Below are 22,477 nucleotides of genomic sequence, written 5' to 3'. Positions count from 1 at the left end.
GTCTTTTACTAGAAATGAGTTCAAGTAACAAGAGGGGGTAAACCATTCACATCTATGTTCCAGGTGTGAAGTTCAATGTCATTACTTGGCTAATGTCCACATTGTTGTTAGAGCTCTAATATAGTTCAGCTGTATTATGAGTTAAGTGGACAATTGGAGCAGGTCTGGTCATCTGAGGCCATTTATTATTTCTAAGGATAAATATGTTGAGATGCATACAATCAATATAAAACAATAGTTTATAAAATGATCTATATTGTGTGTGAACTGGAAACTTTAAAATAAAACAAGGCAGCCAAAACCGGTTTGGCTCAGTCGATAGAGTGTCATCCTGCAGACTGAAGGGTCCCAGGTTCGATTCCAGTCAGGGGCATGTACCTTGGTTGCGGGCATATCTCTAATGGGGGGTGTGTGGGAGGCAGCTGATTGATGCTTCTCTCTCATCAATGTTTTTGGCTCTCTATCCCTCTCCCTTCCTCTCTGTAAAAAAATCAATAAAATATATTTTTAAAAACACACAAACAAAAATCATAGAAAAAAATAATAATAATTAAAAAAAAACAACACAAGGCAAAACAACAATGGAAGCCTAATCCATTCAACTACAATATGGTAGACATTGTGGCTTTTGCCTTAAGGCTTAAACCTGAGTCTGTTTTCTTATCTGCAAGATTTGGTTACTAATTCTAGCCTTGTGGATTTATTTTGCAAATATGTGGAAAATGGTGTGGAAACAAAGCAATAACATTAATGAGAGCTTTCAGGCATACATGTTTATCATCTTCAAGTCCAGCAGAATCTAATTTTAGCTTCAAGAAAAACAGGTGAATATTTCTCATCAGCAACCAGAAATAGACATGTTTGTTAGTAACACGTTAAAAAATGGGAAAGAGGAGGGAACACTAAACTTTGAAGCTATGATCTGAGTACTTTTCCCCATCCCTTTGTCCCTTTGCCTGAAAGACAAGAGGGGGAAAGCAGCTGTTGGAAGGAAAGCACCTGTACAGCCCTACCTCTCCCTCTCCCTGCCTTTTCCCTACTCCTGGGATATTTTCTCCATAAATAGTATGTGTTGCCAAGTTTCATCCATTTTTTTCTTCTCAGTGTCCATCATTTTAGCACACCAGGATTATCATAACGATGTCCTAACTGGTATTTTATATTTTCCCCCTTCCCCTAAATCGGTTTGGTCCTTTGCTGTATGATTCACTTAAATATTTTTAAAACACAGACTTCTTCATGGTAAGGGTCCTGCCTTTGAAATAGAAATGTGCTATTGTCCATCAATTCAAATTCACTTGGGAGGATACCAGTCTTGATTGTTGCTTTTAAACTCTTCATTTCAACCTGCTGCTCCTGGATCCCCTCTGGCCACCTCTGGCCCTTTAAAATATCAGACATATCAGCAGTTCTTGTTAAAGGTGTTTGTCTGTATATACTATACATTTTATACAGTGGAAATTAACTTGCCTCCTCATCATGAAATATATCTAGCTGTGTTCTTATTTGAAATTAAATCCTTTACAAGTGAAAATTAAATACAGGAATTCTCAGCATAAAAAACTTAGTATGTTATATTCTCTCTTCCTAGGGAGAACTTATATCTATAAGGAATCATCTGCCTAAATACATAAATTACTCTAAAGGAAAATACTCTTGCCATGTAGCCAGACACACTCATAAATAACTTACCCCAAAGGAATTAATTTTTCTGCTCATAGGCACTGAGCCCATTACCATAGTAACCATAACTAGTTGGTCTATGACCAGGTGTGAATTTTATAGTACATGTTATTTGAATTGGTAAGTCAGTAAATCAGGATAAAGTGCAATTTCTGTAATATTTTGAAAGGATGCCTTTATCTTAAAAAAGAAAAAATCCGGAAGAGGAAAAGTTTCATTATACTGCCTACTCATTTATTCATTTAAACAGTTTATTCTCACTTGCCATGGGCATAGTTTGTGCTAAGCATGCTACGTCCCTTAACCTAAAGGAACTTCTCTAATATACTCAGCTTTGTCAATGGTAAACAGAAATAATGAAAGAACAGTTTTGTTTTGTTTTTTCATAAGGGGCTTTCTAATCTTAGAGTCATCTGATCACAATAGAGTAGTGGATAGGGCCAGCAAGGAAGGAGGCAAGAGGTTTGCAGCTGGTCACACTGCCCACAAATATTCAAGTACTGATTGCAGCCCTTACAGGCAGGCCCATTTTGCCTTACACAGGGTGTCTCCAGCTACTCTCCAAGAAGATGAAGTTGGGGAACTACATCTGTTTCTGTCACTGGAGATGAGGCATTTCTTGCAGCTAATCATCCTCAGAAAACTGAAAATATCCACTGATGAGCATGGAAGAGAAGTATGACACTCCAACGATTTCAGATAGGTTTCCCAAACCAAAGATATAGTGGATTCAGATCAAGGATTAAGTGCTTCAGTTTTGGTGGTACAGGTAATAACTTCAAAGATGTCTGTGGTGCCCCAACTGGTTTGGCTCAGTGGATAGAGTGTCGGCCTGTGAACTCAAGGGTCCCAGGTTCGATTCCGGTCAAAGGCATGTACATTGGTTGTGGGCACATCCTCAGTACGGTGTGTGCAAGAGGCAGCTGATCGATGTTTCTCTCTCATCGATGTTTCTGACTCTCTGCCCCTTTCCCTTCCTTTCTGTAAAAAAATCAAATATATATATATATATATATATATATATATATATATATATATATATATATATGTCTGTAGTATTTTAAACTCCTTTCTTGCCTTGGCAATGTCCCTGCCCACCTTCCCCTTATAGGTTTTCTTTTTCCTTTCCAATTTAGCCACCTTGGGCACATGATGGCACTAGGAGACATCTCAGTTGGCATTAAGATCCTTGCCAAATAATAGTGAAACTGTGGAAGAACAAGGGCTGGGATAATGCACTGCATTGTCCAGGACCTTTTCAGCTGAGCCCCCAACCCTGTCCCTGCAAAGGCTGGCCTTTGTCCTCCAGATGCAAGGAGGCATCTTGCTCCATGCCAAAGGAAAACAGGAAATGATGAATAAAGGGGAAAATGATGAATAATAGCCACTTTTAAGGAGAGCTCCCAGAACATGCCATAAGGTCATCTCTGTATTTTTTGTAACTCGCTGTACAGAAGTTAGCCACTCCTCATTGCAAGGGAAGCTGGGAAATAGCCTTTGTTCGAGGTGGCCCTGCCCCCAGCCAAGGATTCTAATAATTAACACCCTAGTGGTGTTTATTACACACCAGGTACTGCTCTGGTGCAATAACGAGTCTAATGGTTTATTGGGCCATTGATGGACAGATATGGGCAAGATTATGGTCATAAAAATAACAGGAGTGGCTACCATTGACTGAGAGCTTGCCGTCTGTTAGGTACTGCGTTAGATACATTCTTTGTGACTTCCTAAATTGCAGCTTCAACCATCTTTTCTCCGATGAGTCAGTTATGACGCTGACACCAATCCTCATAGTGTACCCCAAACCTCAGGGAACCCCCTATTAAGCTTTCCTTGGGGCCTGATTTAAGTCCTTTTCTCTTGACTTGGCTTCCGGAGCCAGAATCTTCACTCCCTCCTCGTACAATCATCACAAACAACGGCTCCTCAGAAATCTTCCTCTGCTCTTCTCTTTTAGGCCACGTTCTTAGAAAGCTTTACATCTTCGTCTGGTGCCTCCCTTGATCATTTGCTGTAGCAGAAACTTCTGTTTTGAAGTCTGGTCAAAACTGCATCCCTGGGACATTACAGAATAAACCCAAGCCCCTCTGACAACAGGGGCTTCCTGCTTTTCTCTTGCTTTCCCTCATGTCATTGTTAGTGCTCCTGGGCATCCGACCACTTGTTGATTTGCCCACATTCCATGCTTCATCCTTTAGACAGCAAAATAGCATCTACTAGAGCCAATCATTGTGTTAAGTAGCAGGAAGAAACGCTGAGTCTGAGCTCTTGCCTTAAAGGTACTCACTATCACGTGGTGTTTCAGTCCTTGTTCTTGCCACCACACCTTCCTGCATCCCCTCTTCTTTGGCTAATCGCATGCTTCATTCATATATCATCTTCTGGAAGCTGTCCCTCATCCGTGTCTCTATCCTCAATTGGATGCCCCCTCACTCCAGCCAAGTGCCCTCCAGCGCCCTCAGTTCTCTCTCACACATACCATATTGTATCAATATTACCTTTTTTCAACTATTTCTGGAACTATCCTGTGAACTCTTAGAAGGCAGAGATGGCATCTTATTCCTTGCAGTCTTCTCACTAGAGTGCCTGGTATCTAGTTGATGCTAAATAGATGTTTGTTTGACTGAATGAAATGCCAAATTTATCCAAAGATACTTAGATTTACCACCTGGTAAGTGAGTTTTCTGTTAAGCAAGATTAACTAGGACCTAGGGCAAATATTCTAGGAAATGAATACGGAAGAAAAAGGTCTGGGTTTCTTTGAATTCTCTCAGCTGTTCCTAATGCTTGCTGAGTGTCTCTTGTTGGAAGGTAACTTTTGTGAGTACCGATTCTGCTTGCTCTGGATATGGCTTCAGTGCTTTTATTGGGAGTTCTTCCTCCAAAATAAGCATCCCATTTAAAATTTTCTGAGTAAAAAGTACAATTTTTCTGGAATGAGAACTTTTGGTTGCCTTAGCTACATTAATTTGTGGCTTCTTGGCATTATCTCACATTATCCTCTTGAAATAAATGTCTCTTCTGGTGTAGTCTGGGATTGAAGGAGGTCACACTCTTAGGAGTGGCATTTTGACAGGAAAGGAGGAGTAATCAGAGAAGGAGTTTGGACTTATTCCCAAAGCTTGTTCCATGGATACCGATAAAACTGGCTAGCAGTTGGCAGGCACCAAAATTCAAGACAATCTAGAATTCCTGGGATTACTATGGATCTGAAAAACAGCAACTTAGTTTGTAAAAGATCTAAAACAGTCTCATTTCCCCCAAGTTCTTAGAAATTAGGATACCTAAGATCATTGGAATAAGAGCCTTGTGAATGGACAGAGCAAGTCAGATCCCTCAGTATGTATAAAAATTCAAAGTACTTCTAGTCAGATCTAAAGAGGTTAACTCAAAATTAGATAAGCTCCTTCGACTATTTAAAGGATCTATGATTTGTAGAGATAGCATCTGGCAGCAAGGTGGCATATCTGTTACTAAATAAAAGATTTCTAAAAATTAAAAAAAAATCAGTACATACACATATAAGGAATTGAAAGAAATTTATATTTTGAAGAAATTAAATTTTTATGATTAAAGCTAATTAATATTTTATATATTATAAAAATATTTTAGCATATTTTTTGAAAACATTATAGATTTTCTTATTGGGCAACAAAATAGCTCAGGGGAAAAAAAAAAAAAAAAAGCAGTTCTTATATTTTTGTTTTCAGCCTGTTCTTCAGAATAGCACTTCAGTTGTTTCCTGAAAAGTAAAAACATACAAATATATATATATTAAAAGTAGTAGTAACATAGAGTATGATTTAAAAATATATTTAAATTTTAACTTGTCTAACTAGTATAGTTAACAGGGCAAAAGTGGTAGGTGAAAATTAGTTTTTCAAAGTTTATCAATTTAATATTAGAACCAATAATGTATTCTTTTTATGGAACAGTGGAAAGAGAGTAGTGGTGCTTATACATAGTATTTTTCACATTCCATTTTTGCCCTTTTATTTAATGAAACTTCATGACTTTCTTAAAAGTAAAATATTATTAATTTAGAATGCAAAGTTATATTTAAAAACCAGCATTTCATTTTATTAATGACTGCGTTAGACTGAATGTATCCCCCTCAAATTCATATGTGAAAGCCTGATGTGATGGTATTTGGAGGAGGGGTCTTTGCGAGGTGCTTAGGTCATGAGGGTGGAGCCCTCATATGAATGAGTTTAGTGCCCTAATGAAAGAGACGCCACGGAACTCCATCACCCCTTCTGCCATGTAAGGATACGGCCAGAGCAGACCTCCAGCCTTCAAAATTGTGAGAGAGAAATTTCTGCTATGCATAAGCCACCCAGTCTGTGGTATTTTGTTATAGCATCTTGAATGGACCAAGACCAAGGGGTTTTAAATCATCTTATGTCTTCATTGAAGAATGATGGATTATTTAGTAGCAAAGAAGAAGCTGTTAAATAACATTTTTATCTGGAAAAAAATCCTAAAAAAAAAAAATGCCAGGAACAATATCATTTACTAATTGAGGTAGGATAGTAAGAAGCTCCGGAAAGAGTTTTATTCTTTCTGCATTAGCTGCTGGGCCAGTGGAACGTAAACATGAAGATGCTAGTGGTACTTTGCCATGAGGGATGATGGTGTTGGTGGAGAGCCTGCCTGGGAGTGGCTCTACTACCAACGTGAATGAAGCCGAGAGATGGGAGAGACACAGCCTCTGGAAGAATCATTTGAGTCCTTGGGTCTAATGGAGGCAGACATTAGACTACTTCTGGGCTTCTCAGTTAAATGAGTTCACGTTACTGCCCAAGCCATTTCAAATTAAGCTTCTGCCCCTCGTAACTGAAAAAAAGAGTCCTGACATTAGCTGCACTTCTCATTCCTCACATTCTTTTATGCCACCGTGTAAAGTGAGTAACTTTTCCTGGAGGTCATTTCTTTCGCAATGGCTGAGACCATGTCTTCGAGTCCACAGTGATACCATGCCCAAGTGTGGTGCGCTGTCTTTATTAGGAAACCACGGACTGGTAGCTCAGTATGTGGAGACGTTCATGACGTGAAAACCGAACCGTGCTTACCTAGATTTACGTTCAAAGTCAAAACTGCAGCCATACATATCTCCAAGAGCAGCACTCCTCCCATCAGACAGCTCAGCACTGTAGTCACTGTCTGGGCAGCGGTACCCACTGTGGATGCTCTGCTGCTGCCACTGCTGCTGCTGCTGCTGCTGCTGCTGCCGCCGCCGCCGCTGCCACTGCCACTGCTGATGCCACCGCTTCCCCCGCCACTGCTGCTGCCGCTGGAGACGGACTGCGCTGGGAGGCTGAGAGGCCTGGATTCCGCGCGAGCAGCATCATCCAGAATAAATTCAATCTTAACATTTTTCCCTAGGGGGGAAAAAAAATCATCGTGGTGTTTGACTTCCTTTTATTGTCTGTCATGCACTTCCAGTTGGGGTTTTCACTGACTTACAATAACGCATGATTCCTAACAAATTATTTTGAAATTGAGTCAAATGAAATAGTGTGAGTACAAACAAGTGTAGAGAGGTCGGACTCTGAGTTTGAAGAGTTCAATCTGCCCACCCACTATGGGCAGGGGCGCTCTGATGAGATCTTCTTTCTGGAGCATCAGTGCCCAGGAGAGAGGCTGTTGGAAATCAGGGACAATGGGGACTGGAGGTGAAAGTGCTGAACCTCTGCTTTGTTCCTATGCACTTGACTGAGAATGGAAAACCTTCAGCCTCACTGGAGGGAGGTGGGGATGAATGCTGAACGTTTAAGAGTTGAAAAAATAGTACAACAAACACCCATATGTCCTCCACTTATTTCAACGTTTTTAAACTGTTTCTCACATTTGCTTTCAGTCAGATGATACTTTTTGTTGCAAGACTGTGTGCCGGAACCTGCCAGCAACGAACAGTACCTGAATGAGGGGGTGAGGCTAAGAAAAAGACAGACAAGAACAGACGGGGTCGGGAGGGCTCAAGACCCGAGGTCTGCAGCCCCGAATTTTATTTTTCCAACCTTTAAATACAATTCTGAAGGAGGAAATCTTTATTTCAGGCAATCGTGCAGGTGGCCGTTTCTGCTAACATGATGAGTTCCTGTACAGATAAGTTCCTTCAGCACCTGACCTTTTACAACCACCTGACCTTTTACAACTCCTTCTGTGTCAGCAGGCTCCTATCAATTGTTTTACCCTAAAGCAAAGATATCTGCAGTTAGCAGCATTCCTAGGGGTAGTAGTAATTTTCCACTTAGGTTAATGGAAAAGGGGGGCACATGCCTGCATTCTCCCATTGCTTATTTTAATTTCTAGTTTGTTTTGCATATTAAATATGTTTTTATTAGCTAGACTAAATGTTTTCTGAAAAGTCAGAGTATGGGGTTCTGATTTCTATAGTTTATTGAACAGCGTATTCTGGAATGCTTTGTTCAATTATAATATATATGAGGATCCAAAGTAGTACACTCACCTGTTCTCAGCAGAGTAAGGTCCGTGTAGTTGGCCCAACAGCTGCTAAATGGAATTGTTGTATTTCCACCAAGACCACTGATTTGGTTATTGTTGGAGTCCTTTAATATGGCCTTCAAAGTCAATGAAGTAATCCCAACTGATACACAATTACCCTAAAGAAAAACAATAACAACAAAACGTAGAGAATTCTAATTGCCCTGTCCCATGTGTTTTTGTTTTTTTTTTTTAAAGATATGTGAACTTTATCTATAAAAATGCCTTGTTACAAATTTAAAATCAGTAGAAGCATTTTTTTTTTCCAACACAAAGAATTCACAAATATGGACACCGGAGCAAGTTCATGGGAAAGAAATATTTTTTAAAACAGTACTAAACAATATCCATACATCAGTGTGACAGTATAATCCTCAGGTAGGCAGAGCACCAGGATGAGTGAAGTTGGCTCACCCTCCCGAAGGTATAGCTTAATTCTCCCACTTGAATGAAGCTTTGAGTTATAACTTACGTCGGGATCTACTGCCTTTACTGAAGGCTGCTGAGAAAGTGGCTGTCCCAGCTGCGCTGCCACCGGCTGGCGGATCACTGAGAGCGAGGACACAAAGGCCAGGTGATGAACAGGAAACGCAAACCTTTCAACGGGCTGGGCAGTCACCTGTGAGTGGTCATGAGCAATGGAGTGGTTTTCACACGATAAACTGCATTCAGTAGCAAACTCATCTTAACCAGGCTAAGGATAATATTCATTTCTATTTTAAAACATGTTAATATGTGCAAATATTATTATAATATCTCTTCTAGATCAAATTCATGAAGCATTGTTGTAAATATTTGAGGCAAAGCACATTTTATTCCGATAAATAATTTTTTAGGAGACAGGCTCCTTTTTAACCTACTTTATCATTTCAGTGATACTATATTAAATAGACAGTAATAAACTAGACATGCCCTCTAAATTAGTCTTGCAATAGGAAAAAAAAATTGAACTAAGAAATTAGTAACAATGTTTTAAGTGGCTAAAGTGTATTTTTCTAGTTGTGTTTTCTTACCTTACTCCATCCAGAATCACTTGGGCTAGGGATGGGATTGATAATAGACATGGAAGAGACATTAAATCCAAGGGCACTACTGGTTTGTCCTAAAATTACAGCTTGCCCAAGAGAAGCAGCAATTTCTTGGAGTTCAGATAATTGCATCTGACCTATGAGGAAACAGTATTATGACATAAGGATGATAAGAAAGTGGAATTGTGAGAACACATGATAGTTTTTCACTTAAGTTTTTGTTTGTGCTGCTCCATCCATATTATAGAATTCTATAGTTTTCTAACTGTACATAGCTTAACATGTTAAAATCATATTAACAAAGTTAGGAGACTGAAGAGCTCAGTATGTTTTAAAGCTGGAATTAAAGGGAAAAAGGGTAGATAAAATAGATGTAAGAAAAATGAATAAAAGCATCCCTTGTTCCTGGACATCCAGCATCTTCCATATCCTGATTCCTGCCTGGAGGATTCTGACCACTGAGCTTCTTCCATTAAGACTCGGGAAGGAGGCCATATTAGGCCAGCAGGTTTTACATTTGAAAATCACAGTCTTAGGGAATTTCAGTTCCTATCGGTTTTAATGGTCTCTTGGGGTTGACTCAGACTCTTCTGGACAAATGCTCAGTCTACAGACTCCACCCTCTCCCGCCACTTCCTCTGTTATTCTTCTCCAAGACAGCCTCCCAGGCGGGCGGGCACTTGTGATCTAATGGTAGCAGCACAAAGGATTTCGGTACGGTGTGGCAGTTCTGACCTATTAATAGACACTCTGACCATTTGACAGGTGAAGGCGTCCATTTCTGCAGACTGCCACCTGGAAACCAAAGACCTTCCCTTGAGGAGCTCTCATTCCTGACCTCAGGTCTCTGCATATCCAGAGATCCCTCTGTGCTTAAGGACCCTTTTTTAGGAAACCTGGCAACATCTGGGTCTCCCAACACTATGTGAAAGTGGTGGGAGCCAGGGGGACTGCTACATGCACATCTTTGTGCTATTTCCCAATCTCCTGCTATAATGTTGCTCCATGACAAGTGTGGGCCTTCCTTGAGTCTTAAAACTGTATCCCAGCAAAGGTCTGGGGAAAATGCCATTGGTCTGTCTCGCCTCTATCCCATCTCCAGTTCTTAGACTATTTGTACCTAACTAGATAAATCTGACAAACAAGGTAAAACTGTTTTAAGGGGATGGAGGTCAGGAGGGGTTGTGTGTGAGGAACTTTAGATTCCATATAGACAATACATCATAGTTTCTTTGGATATTTGAGTGGCTAGTATGCTCAATATTGGACCCTACTACATGTAAGAGCTAAACAGGATTTCTAAGAGTTGGTGAGCAATCTGTATTTGAACCATGGGGGCACTATAACTCCTAGGTTAAATGAACAAACTCTTTGGGGTCCGAAGCCATGACCCTGTCAACACAGGAATTATAGGGCTGATGAAGGGAAGTAACCTAAGACGGGCCAGAGAACATCATGAGAGAACTGGTTATAACTCAAGCCTGTGCTTCCTGTTTTCTTCAACAAAGAGAGTTGATCAGCACCTCCCTCCACTCATGCAAGCCTTTCCACAGGCTTACCCCCATAAGGGAAGAACCTCTTGCTTACCTAACTGGTGGAATTCCAGAATGGCAATGTGGCTCATGTAGAGAGTCAACATTTAAACAAACCCGCTGGGGAAATGAGTGATGACCCCCTAGTGGCAGAAGGTGAGATTTTTAAAAAAATATATTTTATTGATTTTTTTACAGAGAGGAAGGGAGAGAGATAGAGAGCTAGAAATGTCGATGAAAGAGAAACATCATTGACCAACTGCCTCCTGCACACCCCCCACTGGGGATGGGCCTGCAACCAATGTACATGCCCTTGACCGGAATCGAACCTGGGACCTTTCAGTCCGCAGACCGACGCTCTACCACTGAGCCAAACCGGTTTCGGCAGAAGGTGAGATTTTCACCCACTACACAGGTTTAGCCATAAAACAATAGCATGGCTGGGAATTAGCCCGTGGGGATAAGCAGCAGGAGGCCAGGAAGGTTCAGTGGCCTCTCGAGAAGCTTGTGCAGGGCAGAGGAGACCATTCATCTTGTAGCAGAGAAAATTAAGTCCAGAGGGCAGCATGATGGCCTGAGGTCATGAAAGCCCCCTCGGTATCCAGATACCAACTTAAACACTGAACAGATGGAGAGGAAGAAAACCTGAAGACTGAACGTTTCCCCACCCAGATGCCCAAAAGGAGTCACTCTCAGGAAATACGTTAAAGCAGCAAAGACACTTGTTATGGGACAGTTGAGCTTATTTTTGTCTGATACCTAGAAAATGAGGGTATGGAGAGTGAGGGACAGGCAAAGGGGTGATGGTTGGTGAGGCTGATTAAGGTAGTCATAGGAATAAAGATAGAATAAATGCTTGCATATTTGTACTTGTTGGGTCAATCTGTGACTTTACTATGGAAATCTATTTCACCACTCCATTGCTCTTTCCTCAGGAAAACACCCACAGTCCTTCTTCAGCATATGAACAGGAGAGAGAGAGAGCTCCTTTTGGTTTCCCACTATCTAGCACCTACTGCTCAACCTCATCTCCAGTAGCTCCCCTTCCCTGGCTCCTCCCGCTGCAGACCTATTGGACCTTTCCAATTCCTCTCTAGCAATGATCGGCAAACTCATTAGTCAACAGAGCCAAGTATCAACAGTACAACGATTGGAATTTCTTTTGAGAGCCAAATTTTTTAAACTTAAACTTCTTCTAAAGCCACTTCTTCACAACAGACGCGCCCAGGCCATGGTGTTTTGTGGAAGAGCCACACTGAAGGGGCCAAAGAGCCGCAGTTTGCTGACCATAGTTTTAAAGCATCAAACTCTCAACAACTACTCTTCAGCCTTGAACTTTCCCACCTCCCTATTTTCATAATTTCTCAGCTGTGAGGCCACTTCTTTAGGTCACTTCTCAAATCTTTTATAAGGTGAAATCCTTTGGTTATTAATTTGTTAACTGCTACTATAATAAAATAGAGGCTCAAATTCCTTCATCATTCCATAAATAGGTTGGGATTACAGGAGTAGGCAGGAAAAGGGGTCTCTAGGTCCTCACAGGGTTCAGGATATAGGGTTGGTGGGATTTCCTGAGGCCCTGCTTACCAGGCCTGGATAAGGTTACTTGTGGATATGGATTTGGTAACTGCATTGCTCTACCTTAAAGGTCTACTACTCGTACCTGCAGTGTCATTAGTTATGAACTGAGGGGGTGGATCTCCAATCTCCAGATTCATCCTCAATCCCATGGATCTCTTCTTGCGCAGGTTGTCCCCTCCTATTCCTTTGCTGATACGGATTTTGTCACTTGGTATCCTCAGGAACAAGGCAAGATTTCTAACTAGGTTATGAGAGCTATAAAAGTCCTCTTCTGCTACAGCAGGTATTTGGAAAGAAACAAATATGACTGCGGTGGTGTGGATCTCAACAGGTGTGGTTCCTTTAACCAAAAGGTAAAGCATCTGGTAGGTTCTATCAAAGTAGTTTTCACCAAGGACAGTGGAATTCAAGTTAGGAAGGAATTGCTCTAGAAAGGAAAAAAAGTCAAAACAGCGTGGTTATGCATATTCATATGATCACAATGACCATGTAGTATTTCACATTTGTTTAAATTTATGAAATTCCAAAAGTTCACCATTCTTTCATAAGAAAGTATGCATCTTAAAAACACATATAGAACTAACAAGCAAAATAAAAGTCACTTTTAAATAATACTGTTAATAATCATTATATGTTAAATTAAAGAAAAAAATTAATTTATTAAAAACAGTTATTTTAGAAAACAATAGTCATTGGTTCATTAAATTTATTTTAAAAACAATACTATAGATACAGTATAAATGAGAAATAAAATCTAATTATAAACCCAAGACCTTGTGTTATAACACTATTTACATGTTCAGAATTTTAATGCCTTGATGAAAGGAATTTGATAATTTAAGAAATGTAAATTTAACTTTAGTAGCCATCTAGTTTGTGCAGTGCTGTATACCAAATCTTGAGGAACACATTTAATTCAGCTTCTATTTTTACCAAGAAAATATTATGTAAAACAAATGAAATATACATCAAAACATCCCAGAAGGCTCTTATGTGAAATAGGTTTACATTTCAGCCTGGGAAATAGTTGATTCATGCAAAACAAATTCTACTAGGGAAGCAAATTTTGTAAAAGTGATTGGGATTATTATATACATTAAAAATGAATGAACATTCAGGGGTGGGCAAAAGTAAATTTACAGTTGTGAGTATACAATTTATTCTTATATTATTATTTATTAATTATTATATTATATACCATGCAAACAATTGTAAACCTACTTTTTGGCAACCCCTGTATATACTATTTTATGGCACAGTATTGATAGTAATAATGTTTAAGAGGTACTATATTTACTACAATGTATTAAGCCCTGACAAAGGTTGAATTGTAGAATAGTACTGCTATAAGAGATGCCAATTTTTACCACATTTCATAGTGAGGCTAACTAAGAAAAAGAAATGAAAATGTTAGAAAGAAGAGGATATTTCTTATGAAAGTAATAGACATACATAACAATGGCACTAAGGGGCCATTTCATTGTTACTATATATTTATTTAATACCTGCTAGGATAAATTCTAGATGCAATTTGCTTTAAATATTCTGTGAATCTGAAGTTTGTGCTTTTGTATTATAATCAAGCTGCTGTTACATATACCATTTATCCTAGGTAACTACCTGATGTCTTAAAAAAAAAAAAAGTTCAGATTCATAATACAGGGAGATTATTTTACATCCCAAGTGCCAAAACAAAATGATAATTTAAAAACAATGTCATTTTCAGGGTGGGGAGATGGAGGGGGCTGGTGGGGAGAGGTACTGGGGAGATCCATAAGAGGGCGGTGGTTGTTTTTTAACCCTTCAACACCTATATAACCAATTCCTTATATTAAATTCTGCCTGTTGGGATATTTTCCACTTTCCTGACTTGAATAATAGATACTTGGTACAAAAAGTATAGTTTGAAAAAATTGTTAAAATTTATAAAAATTAAGCTGTAAATATGTATAATGATTCATATATAAAAATGATAGCACTAGCTCTCTTAGCTTATAAGGAAGTAAGAGAGCATAATTTAAGTGCACAGTTCTGGAGCTAGTCTTTGAGTCCTTGCTTTGCCCTTACTAGCTTTGATACTGTTATGGACTGAGTTGTGTCTCCCTACCGCCACAAATTTATGTGTTGGATCCCTAACTCCCAAAGTGAGGGTATTTGGAGATGTGGCCTTTGAGAGGTAATTTGGTTTGGATGTGGGTGGGGACATCACAATGGATCAGTGAGTGCTCTTATAAGAAGAGACAACAGACAGCTTGCATGCTGTCTCTCTCTCTCTCTCTCTCTCTCTCTCCCCCCCCTCCCCATGAGGACAGTGAGAAGGAGGCCATCTGCAGGCCAGGAAGAAAGCTGGCCCCAACCTGATCATACTGGCACCTTGACCTAGTACCAGCAGCATCCAGAATTGCGGTAAAAATAACGTTTTTTAAGCCACCAGGTTTATGGTGTTTTGTTAAGCAGCTTGAGCTAAGACAGAGACCTTGGCAAATTACTTTACCTCCTTGTGTCTCAGTTTACTCATCTGTGCCTACTTCTTAGGTTTATTATTAGGATATAGTAACAATATGTTTTTATACAGAAAGCGTGTAGTGCCTGGCACATAGTAACGTCTCTGGAAACATTAGTTATTCATACAATTAGTAGAAATAGGACTTGCTCCACAGATGGTAATGAATGTGGTTGTCCATTCATACTCTCATGTCAGCTTATATTATGATCCAAAGCAGACATTTGTGTGATTGTTAGCAAAGATTACAGGGCACATATAAAAATGATAATAAATTAGCACACATGGAATGGAATGCATTGACTTTATTAGTACCAGATTAACAAAAAGACTTCAGTGAGCCTAGGTAAATCCTGGTTTTGCAAATATTAGTAAACTAATAGTCCGTTGCAGAAAGATTCCTGCTGCACTCTCCACTGCCCCGCCTGCTTCTCTTCCTTCTCCCCTGCCCCACTTGCTTGCTTCGCTTCCTTCTGCAGCACTTGGCTTCTTTCTAAACTGTCTTGATATGCAAATTAACTGCCATCTTGGTGGGGTTAATTTGCATACTTGCCCTGACTGGCTGGTGGGCATGGCTTTGGCTTTGCAAAGGTGAAGTCAATTTGCATATTACTTTTTTATTAGGTAGGATGGGTAAGTTTAGCCTCTCCATATATTTCATTTAAGTGCAGTTTAGTTTATTATGTATACTTCATGGTGTTTAGGTTGATGTTATACTAACTTTCTTGGCAATATTGTCAATTAATTTAGGTTCTGAACTCTGAACTAGAAGTAAAGTAGAGTTAGGATAAAATTCTAACTAAGTTTTCTTCTGTACATAGGAATAACTAAACTGAATGTGTAGAATGTAAATGTTTTTAGGGGCTAAGTAATGTCCATCATACACCAAAAAATTAATATCTGCATGTTGCAGATAGCTAAGACTTTCATTAGGACTTATCTTTTAGGACATACATGTTATAAATAAATGCATTTTAGTATTTGATGGCTAAAAACTATTTTATCTTGCATTCATCAATGGCGAAGGAACTAAACATATTAATGAAATATCAACAAAAAATTTTACATGTAATTAATGTGTACTGTATTTTTCTGAGTAAATACCTGTGTGTGGATGTCTATTAAATTCACAGTGTTTCTTTTGGGGGTTCCATACTGTATCTTTGGGGCAGACCAATGCATTGTTCACATAGACATCCAAACGTTGCAGTGTGGAAAAAAAAATTCCTACCAGAACAGCCTGTTAAAAATGAACACATTTTTACATCTTAAAAGAACAATGAAACAAAATATTAGGATATTATCACTTAAAAAATAAATGTCCTTGAACTATATATACTTTCTGCAAAAAAATTAAAACTACATTTTATGGACTTAGGATAAATATTGAGCTAAAATTATTAAAGGGACTTACATTCAACCATTCACAGAGATGTTACAACTTATTGATAATTCTCAGTAGAAAAGTGTAATGTAAGAAAGAAATTATTTGAGGAGAATCTCTAAATTAAAGAAAGGGCCTCTTTAAAAGCTAACAAAGTTCAAAACACACTTTCAACTCGAGGTAGAAGAAATGGGGAATTTAGCAGTACTCTGTATAATGCAAACTTAGCAGTACTCTGTATAATGTAATCACACAAAATTAGCTACTTAATTAAAAAAAAATGCTTATCTCCACGACAAACATGGTAGTAAGACTAATAAAAATTAGCCCTAGTCTGTTTGGCTCAGTGGATAGAATGCTGGTCCACAGACTGAAGGGTCCCAGGTTCGATTTTGGGCAAGGACATATACCTTGGCTGCAGGCTGGATCCCAGGTCCTGGTTGGGGCATGTGTGGAGGCAACCAATCAATGTGTCTCTCTCTCACATTGATCTTTTTCACTCTCTGTACCTCCCTCTCCCTCAACTCTCTAAAAAGCGATGGAAAATATCATCCAGTGAAGATTGAAAATTAAAAAAGACTAATAAAGATCAGCTCAAGCAACTCTCATCTTTGATTCAATTTTGTTCATTTTCCATGTTTATATTCCCCAAATCTCATGCTGTCAAATGTAATCATAGAGTAAGAAGACTGGCTTCTACAGGACAGGAAGGAAAATTCTTTTGAATTATTCTTTTGAGGCTCAGAATAATAACTGTCACAATACTTCGTAGTTGCATTCTTAACTAAAAATATTCTCTTTTATTCAAAAACCGATTGTCTATCTGAGCCGGGCATTATTCTAGGAGCACTCAAAAGACCCTGCCTTGTTTAAGTTTACATTGTAGAGTGAGGAGACAGAGAATAATTAATAGAAATAATAAAAAGCAAAATATCAAACAGGTTAGAAAGTAGTAAGCACTATGGAGAAAAAGAAAAGGTAGATCAGAGTTTACACTGGGTAGAGCCTAGAGCAGTGGTCGGCAAACTGTGGCTCGCAAGCCACATGCGGCTCTTTGGCCTCTTGAGTGTTCTAATGTCACTTCTTCAAAATAGACTCAGCCAGGCAAAAAACCAACTTCTGAGTATGAGCCATGAAGTTTCAATCGCACTGTACGTGCGTGCCTGCACGTGATATTTTGTGGAAGAGACACACTCAAGGGGCCAAAGAGCAGCATGTGGCTCACGAGCCAGTTTGCCGACCACTGGCCTAGAGGAAGGGTAATGGGGTAGGCTTATGGAGTGAATGGGAGCTGAGGAGATGGGGGAGTTAGCCACCTCGGGTAGAATGTTGGCGGCAGACTCAACATCTGAATACAGGCAATGGTGGTGGCATGTCTGGTGTGTTGAGGACAGCAAGGAAGACCAGTGCGGCTGGAGGAGTAAAAGAAGAAGGGGGAGAGCTAAGGAGGAGATTCTCGTATGGTTTTGTAAGCCCCAGCGAGGACTCTGACTCTTGGGAAATTATCGTAGGGTTTGGGGCAGGGGAATGATCTAACTAGCTAACATTTTGAGAGTCCCTCTGTGGCTACTGAGGTGAGAATGGACAGTAAAGGGGCAAAGAGAGAGCAGGAGAAGGAGTTGGGAAGCAAACACCTTCATCCAAGGAAGAGATAATGTTGGCTCAAACAGGATGGCAGCAGTGGAGATGGTGAGAAGTGCTCAGATTCTGGAGATTAGGGAGGGAGACTCAACCGGATTTGCAGATGAATTGGGTGAGGAATGTGAGAGAAAAAGAAGAATTAAGAATAGATTCCAGGTTTTATATCTTGAGCAACCAAAAAACTGTGATTGCTGTCATCTGAGAAAGGGGAGGGGTGTGTGTGTCTCCTTTCATTACTCCTCTTTCGGCTTCATCTCATCAGTATCCTTTCTTCACATTCCTAATACTCTTAGACTTTCACATCTCATACTCAGAAAAAAAATCTATATTATGAGACTACTGCTTAACCTCAAACTCCTTCCCACTGACATAGTGTATATAAGTTTAATCACCTCAGCTGAATTCAGTTTATAGGAAAGATCTGACATTAATGAAGATATTTTAGATAATGTGCTATGACCCTAAAGTCCAAAGGTGTATTTCTGACACATATAAATAATAACAGCATGGAAGAATAAATATATAATTCCAGTGACCAGTTTGGATGTGCACTATTTTTATGTAAAAATTCAGGTTTCCTTCCTAATCGCCCAAACCATAGATCACAGGGTCATGCCTCATAGATGAATCAAGTGCATATGGGGGAGAGGTGTTTGGTATTCATATGAGCCAATAAAACTGTCTGGGCTAACAGTATTCTTGGTAGTACCCCCACGATCCTTGAAAAGGAGCTGTCGCTGATGATGTTCAAGAGAACAGGGGAGGAGATAAAGTCCTTAGCAGATAGAAATATAAGCAAGTAGTTAACACCAATAACTCTTAAGCAATTGTTTCCATCTTGCTTACCTTGTCATGCTTAACGTTAAGCAACATCAGTCGAAGATTCTGAGGACTGGTGCCCGTGAAGTACACTTCATAAGATCTGTTCAGAGCCACAATGCTATGAAACAGGGACAGTCTTCTCTGGCAGGAGTATCCGGCACACCAGCCATGATCCTGTGGACCTAAATCCACCAAATGAAATTCATGTTTCCTAAGATGAATGTTATTAGTGCCAAGTGCAACAAGTAATTGTACTAAAAATAAATTGTGGTGATGAAGTTCAGTATTTACATCATTTATCCATCCGCCCATTTATCCAGAGATCAAAGCTATTTCTCACACCCTGGCTTAAATAGAAAGGCAGGGAAGCAACTCCTCTCACCCATAATTTTACACTGCCCAAGTTAAGACAGGTAAACTGATGTATTGAGGATTTGTACTAGAAAGTCAATGAAGAAATACTAGATTTGCATGGTTCTCTACTTTAATGATCATATTTAAGCTCAGGCCATGCAGTAAGGAAGAAAATGCTCCATCCTTTCTCCTACCTATCAGATGTGAGTTTGGGTGGGGAACCAACTTTCTCAGGCTCTGCTGAAAAATATGCTGTAACAGAGTTAAGTTGTTAAAAATAGAGCCTGTACTGTACCTAGAAATAGGGAATTTCTACATCTAAAGCATTGATTTATTAGCTCTTCCTTATACTCATTTGCTCATCAGTTAATTTGTAACTTCAACAAACTCTTAAGTATGTTTTTTATTGTCTTTGCCTTCCACTATTATTTTAATATATTTTTTGTTAAAGTGTGTGATTATAGGTAGTGTTGGAAGGTCAACATCGTTCAAGATTGAACTGAAGCAATCTGAGAAATGACACTCCAATAAACTCTCTAGAAAGCCAAAAGACAGTGAATGCTTCTCTACCTGAATCTAGACCTTTCTAGAACAGGCACACCAACTGCAGCCAACTTTTCTATTTCACTCCAGTTTTACAGTGGCTGGGATAAACATTAGTGAGGTATGGAATGATGAATTTTCTTGATGTATTTATTCATTAACATTGCTCAATTTCCTAGCTTACTTGAACTTATAAATACTTATAACCGAACTTCAATCAAGTTTTAAATTAATATAAACTTCTGCAACTCAAGTGGAACATAAATTTTACCTTAGCATCCAAAATATAAATCCTACATTTAAATAAACCTTCTTTGTGGGGTTTTAAACAAACAGAAAAAAATGTCTACATATAAAATGAAAAATTTAGAGTGACAAAAGCCACCTAGTCCAGTGTAGCCCAAGTTTCATTTAAGAAATGAAAACAAAACACATAATTTCAAGGTTAAGTCTTCTAAAGATTCATGAAAATAAAAAATGAGCAGGCTGAGAATATTTATTTATAATATATTATTGTTAGGGGCAGAAACAGAATAGTGGGAATTAGCTATAGTTGTAAGAAATATGAATCCTCTGTTAACTAGGACTGTTCTGTTCTTATTAGAGAAAGCACATTCTGAGCTGGCTGAGGGTTGTATACCCTGGGACATGAGAGTTAACCATAGAATGCCGCCCATTCTCCTTCCCCAAGAACTGCCTATTGTCATGGAGAGATGAACGACCTTGTTGCTGAAACAATCTGGTAAGGGAAGCCCCTGCCCTTAGCAAACCCTCACCCAGCCTGCACTGCCTGTAACCTGTAACCTTGCCTACTTTCTCATGACTGTAATTCATACTTCCCTATGTAATCTTTGTCCTTCTATCCAATATAAGCAGCAGGCTTATGGGGAGGGGTAGAGCAGATTTCCATGGATTACCTGCTGCTCTCTCACACTGCTGGTATTATTAGAATAAACACTCATATATAATTCAACCATATCTCTGCTTACTCGGCTCAATCAGTGACAGGCAGCCCGGACCCATAGATTGTTCAGTTTTATCGGGTCTAGTAATAATTAATGTCGTTTTTAACATTTGTTTAAAATCTTGCTTGGCGTTGACTTGTATTGACATAACCTTCAAACACGTGGTATCTACAGAACATGTGAAGTGCAATTAACAAGCTTTGCTTGAAAAAGTTTGTGTTTGGTTTGGTTTGGTTTATGTTGCAAAACTAGGGCTAAGAAGATGATGGATGAAGAGCATATTTGGCACTGCATGCTTTACGAGTTCCAATTAGGAAGAAAAGCAAGTGAGGCTGCAAAAAACATCTGTAGTGCTCTTGGTCAAGATGCAGTTAGCGCCAGAAAATGCCAGCGTTGGTTTGAGAAATTTCGCGAGGGAAATTTTTCGTTAGATGACAAGAGTGGTCGAGGCCGTGTGTCCAATTTTGATCAAGAAGCTCTTCAAGCTCTTTTGGTGCAAAATCCTCAAATTACCCAACAAGAGCTTGCGACAACTTTAAATTGTTCACAAAAAACAATTTCCGTGCACTTGGCAAAGTCCAAAAGTTTGGAAAATGGGTTCCTCATGAGTTGACCGACAACAACCGTAATCAAAGAGTCACAATTTGCAGTTCGCTCCTCTCTCGTCAAAACCGTTTGCCGTTTTTAGAGCGAATTGTTACCGGAGATGAAGAATGGGTGCTGTATGTTAATTTGAAAAGGCGGCCTCAATGGTTGGACAAAAATGAGGCTCCGCAGCCCACGCCAAAACCTGACTTGCATGCGAAAAAAGTGATGTTGTGTGTTTGGTGGAATTTTAAAGGAATTCTTCATTATGAACTTTTACCATCTAACCAAACCATTACAAGTGCAGTGTATAGTGCCCAATTGGAAAGGTTAGCCCAAGCTTTAAGAGAAAAAGAACCCGCGCTGATTAATCGGAAGGGCGTAATTCTTCACCACGATAACGCACGACCGCATACTGCAAGAATCACTGCTGAAAAACTGCGCCAGTTGGAATGGGAAGTTCTCCCTCAACCTGCATATTCTCCTGATATTGCCCCTTCCAATTACCATTTGTTTCGTTCTTTGCAAAACTTTCTTCTTGGAAAAAAATTTAATAATGAAGAATGCCTCAAAAATGCATTGACCGAATTTTTTGCATCAAAATCACAAGAATTTTACAACAGAGGGATTAAAATGCTTCCTGAGCATTGGGCACAAGTAGTAGAAAACAATGGCAACTATATTGTTGATTAAATTTTGTTGTATTGTTTAAATAAATTCGATTTTAAAAAAAGTATTAGAAAACGACATTAATTATTACTAGACCTAAATATTATCGTTCTTTGCTGTTTTTTTTTAATTTATTTATTATTTATTTATTTATTTTTAATATATTTTATTGATTTTTTACAGAGAGGAAGGGAGAGAGATAGAGAGCTAGAAACATCGATGAGAGGGAAACATCGACCAGTTGCCTCTTGCACACCTCCTACTGGGGATGTGCCCGCAACCAAGGTACATGCCCTTTACCGGAATCGAACCCGGGACCTTTCAGTGCGCAGACCGATGCTCTACCATTGAGCCAAACCGGTTCAGCTGCTGTTGTTTTTTTAATTTATGAGAGGCAAATTGCCATTTTGGAGACACTTAGGCCATTTTTTTCTTAAAAGTATTTATGTTATAAGTATGAAGATCACTCAACAAATAACTTTCCTCTCTTTCTTCTTCTAGTGATCACTTCTGAATCACTGCCCTGGCTTTCTAATATGGGAAACTGCTGAAGAGTCAAGTATCTCTCTTATACATAGATCTTTCTTACAAATGGCAGGCACAGATATTTGCTAGTTTTATGTGATAATAATGTATGAGATGTCCCTATGCATGTACTAAATAGTGAGTGCTTTGAGTAA

The 22,477-nt window shown here is 39.2% G+C and overlaps 1 protein-coding gene and 1 long non-coding RNA gene across 8 annotated transcripts in view; one reads left to right on the top strand and one right to left on the bottom strand.

The window, feature by feature from the left end:
* LOC123652297 overlaps window positions 1-22,477 on the top strand; it is a 26,910-nt gene extending 4,433 nt beyond the window's left edge. The window contains exons 2-3 of the long non-coding RNA XR_006741560.1: window positions 20,183-20,320; window positions 22,299-22,477. This is a non-coding gene — a long non-coding RNA (uncharacterized LOC123652297). The remainder of the gene's footprint in view (window positions 1-20,182; window positions 20,321-22,298) is intronic.
* Window positions 5,316-22,477, bottom strand: part of PKHD1L1 (PKHD1 like 1) — a 120,368-nt gene continuing 103,206 nt past the window's right edge. For 6 of the 7 annotated variants that reach the window (XM_036436794.2, XM_045581380.1, XM_045581381.1 and 3 more), the window contains 8 exons: window positions 18,706-18,863; window positions 15,939-16,074; window positions 12,414-12,758; window positions 9,204-9,355; window positions 8,663-8,809; window positions 8,156-8,309; window positions 6,756-7,064; window positions 5,316-5,425 (listed from right to left, as the gene is read on the bottom strand). In XM_036436794.2, coding sequence (XP_036292687.1) covers window positions 5,415-5,425; window positions 6,756-7,064; window positions 8,156-8,309; window positions 8,663-8,809; window positions 9,204-9,355; window positions 12,414-12,758; window positions 15,939-16,074; window positions 18,706-18,863 — 1,412 coding nt within the window. In that variant the 3' untranslated portion in view covers window positions 5,316-5,414. Of the gene's footprint in view, window positions 5,426-6,726; window positions 7,065-8,155; window positions 8,310-8,662; window positions 8,810-9,203; window positions 9,356-12,413; window positions 12,759-15,938; window positions 16,075-18,705; window positions 18,864-22,477 lie in introns of those variants that run through there. The other variant, XM_036436793.1, reaches the window with a different exon arrangement.

The sequence above is a fragment of the Pipistrellus kuhlii genome, unplaced genomic scaffold (assembly GCF_014108245.1).
Source record: "Pipistrellus kuhlii isolate mPipKuh1 unplaced genomic scaffold, mPipKuh1.p scaffold_m20_p_14, whole genome shotgun sequence".
In the NCBI taxonomy this organism is placed as follows: Eukaryota; Metazoa; Chordata; class Mammalia; order Chiroptera; family Vespertilionidae; genus Pipistrellus; species Pipistrellus kuhlii.
This window is presented reverse-complemented; position numbering and strand designations above follow the sequence as displayed.